At 35.5% G+C, this 6447-nt stretch overlaps 1 protein-coding gene across 1 annotated transcript; it reads left to right on the top strand.

Annotated features, from left to right (window-relative positions):
* The first annotated feature begins 1048 nt into the window (after nucleotides 1-1048).
* On the top strand, nucleotides 1049-2839 carry LOC139850520 (putative F-box/FBD/LRR-repeat protein At4g13965). The gene is made up of 2 exons (XM_071840092.1): nucleotides 1049-1996; nucleotides 2593-2839. The coding sequence occupies exons 1-2, from the start codon at nucleotides 1067-1069 to the stop codon at nucleotides 2800-2802; spliced, it is 1140 nt and encodes a 379-aa protein (XP_071696193.1). The 5' UTR covers nucleotides 1049-1066; the 3' UTR covers nucleotides 2803-2839.
* Nucleotides 2840-6447: the final 3608 nt, after the last annotated feature.

Here is a 6447-nt window from a genome sequence, read left to right on the forward strand (position 1 = left end):
GTAATATTATTCGACAGTCAGCCGACTGACATGGTCAGTCGACCGACTGTCATTCACTGTCGACCGACATAGGAACTGAGGTATTTAAGCCTAATTAATCTTCATTAATTCAGGTTAACAACTCAGCACATAATACACACATGAAAACACTTCTTGGTCGAGTCTCTCTCAATCTTCATGTCCAAATACCACAGAATGTCAGTCTAGGCTTCGTGTTTATCAAGATCTAGTCTTGGTTTGACTTGTACGAACCCGAAAACCCATTGATATTCGTTTAAGCTCTTTCTATTGTTATTCCGCCTCTAGATCGTGTTAGGTTGATTCTAAGATCCTCTCTCAGCGTCTACATATCTCCAATCCCTTTTTTTGTTTTTTAGACAAACTTCAATAGTAACAACATGAATTAATGTTTGAAGCTTAATGATGGCGTCCATTATATATATTGTTATAGGCATAGAATTATAGATGTAATTTGTTCTTGTAATAGGGAGTATAAATACCTCCACCTAGCTTAGGATTAATGCTAACCCTTCATAACACACCTCACCTCCACACCTTGAATCACACACACAACACCAACTCTCTTAACCTCACATGTAATTTGAATCATGAATGAATCTTGACTTTTATTGTGTATGCATATGTGCTAATCATCATCATTTTAACTGCTGCTACTGATCTATATCATTCATATTCATCTGCATATATATACATATAGATACTACATACATACTGTTACATTGCATTCACATACGAAAGCATGAATTGAATCATAATATAGCTATTTCATATATTTAGTTATAATCGGGAAATATGATAATATGAAACTTAAAGTAGGGTACATAGGCTGGCAGACGATTGCATTTACTCATATGCACTCGGCTTAATAGGGTGAGTCCGTGAATGTTGCTAAGGTTCTTGTGAAGATATCGGGACCTTTTCAAATAGCACATATGGAAGTTTTTAGATCATATAGCTATTTGCGTAAAATGTGTTTTTTATTTTTGTGAATGTTCTGATTGCTGCATTCCGATAGTTTTCAGCTTTTGGAGCCGAAAGAGAAGTCATGAAAGTTGGTGGTTTAGGGGACACTAAAAGCAAGTCAAAGGAAATAGAGTTAAAGAGTATGCATGAACGTAAAAGAATGAGGATGAATGTGGAACTGGATAGATTGAGTAGCTTGCCAGATGATCTTATCCATAAAATCTTGTCTTTTATAGACATCAAACATGTTGTCCAAACTAGTGTTTTGTCATCTAGATGGAGGTTTGTCTGGACTTCAACTCCCCATCTCAGTTTCTCAAGTAGGGAATTCTCTACATTACGTAAGTTTTCCAATATGGTTAAACATGTTCTATCTGGCCGCAACAATGAAATAGATGTATACTCCGTCAAACTCTGTTTTCGTGGAAAGTTTACCCAAATGTTTGTCAAAAGAATTCTTAACTATGCATTTTCACACAATGTTCAAGAAATGACTATTACAATCACCGAGAAACAAATTGAATTCCCTTTTTCTCTCTTTGATTCTCCAACTCTAAAACATCTCACTTTTGGTGGACCTCGTTATCGTGGTTCATTGAAAGCCACTTCAACTTTAGAGCTCCCATCCTTAACAACATTGCATCTTAAACATGTCATTTTAAATGATAATACTAGTGATAGCTACATAGCAAAGTGTGTCAACTTGAAGAGTCTCACCTTAAATCAATGCTATATGAAGGGATCAGTTGGTTTTACTATATGTCATCCTCAACTGTTGAGTCTCACGCTCAAATCTGTAGAGGGGGTTGTCAAAGTTATTGCACCTCAACTCAAAAATATATCTTTGGCTCTTTCTCACAATTATCATTTCCAATGCTTTGCAAACGCATTGCCTTCTTTGGAGAAGGCTGATATATGCATCCATTATCCCTCTGATGCTCTTAAGATAATTAATATGCTTCAGCAGTTCTGTTCTGTCAAATATCTTACCATGAACGTGGAGATTGTTGAGGTATTTTGATTCTTAGTGTTTCTAATGTTTACTGTACATAGTTTTTAAAAAATCTCTTTTGGAACAACAGAAAGAAATACCAGTATACATTTCAATTTAAATATTAGTATTTAGTTATTTAGTACTCAGACTTATAAATACAAAGACAAATACAGATTAACACAAAGCTAGATATATAGTAACATCTTTGGGCTAAATAGGTGTATTAATCAAGATTCCTTCTAGGGTTTCAATTTATGGCAGATTACCACAAACCAATCATATTATCTTTTTTCTATTAAATCAGTTTAAAATATCTGCTCCTAAAAACAATCATATATAAGGACTTTAGGAGAAGATTCATATAATCTCTATCTTCAGAGTGGAATTCTGTATATGAGTGTATTTTACTTAAAATAGGAAACTCTTTGGCGCTAAACACTAATTCGTACCAAATACTAATACTAATAAAAAAGTCAGAAGATACAAGTGACGATGAACTAACAATCCGGAAAAATATGTGCATGCAGTTATATATTTGTATTCATTATTGTAATTTATGTATTAACTGTTCCATCTTATTTGTACTTACTTTTCAATTGTGATTTGTTTTCTAGTTACTATCTACATTGGTGGATCTAATCTCAAATCAGCCTTCTCCATTTGCTAACTTGGAGACTTTAAAGATTTATCCAGTGACGGGAATCTTGGCAGCGCCACCACAGAAGAAAATTGATGTATCTACTGTCGTCAATAGCTATTTGCTAGATAGTTCACCACATGCCACACTTACAATAGTTTCATGTGAGGTACTTTTCTTAAAGTGAATTTTCATGTATTGTTGAAACTTCTTTTGCTGTAATATAGATCATGGGAACTATTAACTACATGATAGTTCAAACGCACGTGTTCAATTTCAACTATTATGCATTACTAAGTTGTACTGTACAAATGAGCAATAGATATAAGTTTATATTCTATTTTGTCTTGAATTCTCTGCAGGAAGTTAGAGCTGTGAAGAATGCTACATTTTTTCATATATATTAAATCTTTCAGGAAGTTAGAGCTGTGAAGTTAGAAGATACAGTTTCATTTCATATATATTTATGTATTTCACATATAGTTTCTATTGATGAATAACTTTTCCCGTTTGACCATTACAATCCCTTTTTATTGACAAAATTATGGATTGGGCTTCAGGGTCTTTCTATTTAATAATGTTGTTCGTCGTTACGGGTATGTCACTAATGGTTGATATGAGCCACTCGTCAAATGAAGTGTGAGCCGCAGTGGCAGAGGATGTCTTATGGAGCTCTGAATTTTATCTTTTCGTCCAAATTCTCCATTTACTTGAGTTTTTGAATGTTACACCTACTAAAGACAATGAGATTTTGAAGAATTAACCCTGAAATCAATTAACTGAGAGCCCATGGCTATGATTAGGGTGGACATAACCCGATATCTGAAGTTTCGGATATCCGAAATTTCGGATAGTGAATTCAGCCATCCAAAATCCGAATCCGAAATTACGGATATTCAAAATTTCGGATTTGAATATTGGATTATCCGAATATCCAAACTGTATATAATAAATGCAAAATGTAGAAATGACACACAAAAATACATAACAAGTCACATACATCTAACTTTTTTAATTCCTTGTTACAAAAGTTCAAAATACGATTAACACATCATCGTAACAAACATAACAAAGTTCAAAACACGATTCACACATCATTGTAACATAGTGATTTTCCATCAAACTTCTTTCGAGCTCGGGTCCTTTTTGCTTTACTCACAACTTCACTAGCAGCAACCACCCAATTTTCAGACATGAATTCGGTATCAATTTCGTCATTATAATCCTCAATCAAATCCTCAGCAACTTTATCCATTTGTTGTAAAAAAAAAAAATGAAAGAAGTTATATTAGAATTTATCCAAAAGAAGTTTCGGAATAGTTACAAACTAATCAATTTCAAGTGTAATGAACAAAATCAAAGTAACTTATTATTGCTAAGAATTGAGTAAAAGTGACAATAATCGGTTGTAAATTACAACGTAAGTTAGAATGAAAATGAGATGAAGTTACTTTGAAATTTTGAATAAATGAAGATAGAGCGCTGAGAGGAAGAATGTAGATAAGATGAGCCAGTTGAAGATTAGATGAGGGAGACTCGTGAGAGGATGAAAGTGTGAAACGGTGCAGATTAATTTTGGATCTAGGGTTTTGTAAAATGTAACGATTAATTGTTTCTATTTGCTATCTTTGTTCTTTTTACTCTTAAAAGTTAAAAGGTTAGTTTACCTTGAAAGTTATAAGGCTCATAAGCCATAACCAAACGAGCCACTAAACTATATATATAAATAATAAGTGTATTTTGTTTCGGATATCGGATTATCCAAATATCGTAAACTTTTAAAAATTGATCCAATATCCAAATCCGAAAATCCGGATATTTGATTTTCGGAAATCCAAATATCATATATCCGTATTTTAGTTATTTTCGGATCAAGTGTTCGGATAATTCGGATTGGGGATTCGGATTCGGATACTATGCCCACCCTGCCTATGATACCATGTCAAAATATTTAACCAAACACAGAAACTGCTTTAGTATTCAGAATACAATCAACCATAAACCAGAATATAGGACAAAGACAATCTCTGAAATAATCGAAACAACAAGCTACGAATTTTAACTAGATATTAGAATTCAATCTATTAGAACAATAGTGAAATAATAACAAAGAATTTTAGAGATCAATCACATGACAACTCACCTAATAGTCAACGATAGATATTTACCAAAATATATCATATTGAATGTATAGTATCGGCTATATATAGTATATATATTCTGTATAATCACTTCCCTAAATAAAAGGGAAATTTGTTAGGATATGACGTGTTAGCCAATATACCTCACTGTACATATGTTTGTATCGATGGAATGCAAAGGCAAGGAAAATCACATCCTTTATGGTATCAGATTTCACCAACATCTCTTAACCTTCTTCTTCCTCTTCTCTGCAATTTCATTCGTTTCAATCACCACACAAGCAAAATCAATGGCTGGCACTAGAATTCAGCCTGCCATCACGGTTAACAACATAAAAAATTTCATTCCCATCACACTGGAGATGCAAAACAGTCGCTATGGTGCGTGGGCTGAACTTTTTAAGATCCACTGTCGAGCTTTTCAAGTAATCAATCACATCATCCCATCTCCTGCTCAATCCGATTCCTCCTCCTCTGAAACTACGAGCACATAAACACCTAATCCCAAAACCTGGTCACGACTTGATGCGATCGTTACTCAATGGATATACGGGACGATATCCACCGAACTCCTCCTCACTATTATGACACCTGATCAGACCGCTCAACAGTCCTGGGAGCTCCTGAAAATCATATTTCAAGATAATGAACATTCTCGGGCAATACACCTTCATCACCAATTTTCTATCACACGGTTGGAAAACTTCACGAATATATCATCATACTGTCAGGAATTAAAAAGTCTTTCTGAACAACTGAACAATGTTGGTGGTAACATCAAAGACGAAAACCTGGTGTTGCAATTGATTTCGGGGTTAAGTGACAACTACCAAACCATCGACACACTTCTCGCTCACACCAAACCCACCCCATCTTTCTACAATGCTTGCTCGATGCTTATTCTGGAGAAATCTCGCAAACAACAATCGGCTGCCCACTTCACCACCACCGCCGACGGAACTGCCCTAATTACCACCACCACTCCCACCAATCCACAACCGACGGTCAACCCCAACACCAATCGCAATCAATCGTACAGAGGTAGGAGCAATTATTGAGGTCAATATCGTGGCCGGGGGCGTGGTAGGCACAATCCAGGAAGAAGTTACCAGAATTCTTTTTTTAATGGATCTCAATTTGCTAATGGGCCTTCACAACAACAGTGGTCTTATGGGCCACGAAATTGGCAATAGAATACTTGGACTTCCCCACCCCCACCATGTCCATACCCAACTACCTCTAGGAACAGGCCCACACTCTGATTAAATTAACCTGGCCTATTAGGCCCTAGACCCAATCAAGTATATGCTCAGTTTGTTACGTCCACTGCTCCTACTGACATCGAAGAGGCTATGCACACATTGAGCCTCAACCCTCCTGACGAAAACTGGTATTTAGACACATGTGCCACTTTCCATATGACAGGCTCTCAAGGTAATCTCACTTCTTATTTTCCGTCAAATGTTTTTAAACGTATTATTGTTGGAAATGGACACGGCATACCAATTAATGACTTCGGTCACTCATCGTTACACATTAATCCAATCGACCACTTTTCTAATCCAATGTTCTTCATGCTCCCCAACTTATTAAAAACTTAATTTCTGTCCGTCGTCTATCTATGATAACTGTGTTTTTTAGAATTTGACCCATTTGGTTTTTACTGTGAAGGAATTCCCGATGGGCACCCA

This window comes from Rutidosis leptorrhynchoides, chromosome 5 (genome assembly GCF_046630445.1).
Source record: "Rutidosis leptorrhynchoides isolate AG116_Rl617_1_P2 chromosome 5, CSIRO_AGI_Rlap_v1, whole genome shotgun sequence".
NCBI classification, from domain to species: Eukaryota; Viridiplantae; Streptophyta; class Magnoliopsida; order Asterales; family Asteraceae; genus Rutidosis; species Rutidosis leptorrhynchoides.

Excerpts from the sequence above, each read along its gene's own strand:
- LOC139850520 (XM_071840092.1), top strand. The coding sequence starts at position 1,067 with ATGAAAGTTGGTGGTTTAGGGGACACTAAAAGCAAGTCAAAGGAAATA. Across the intron at positions 1,997-2,592 it reads TGAACGTGGAGATTGTTGAG|TTACTATCTACATTGGTGGA; the intron begins GTATTTTGATTC and ends TTTGTTTTCTAG.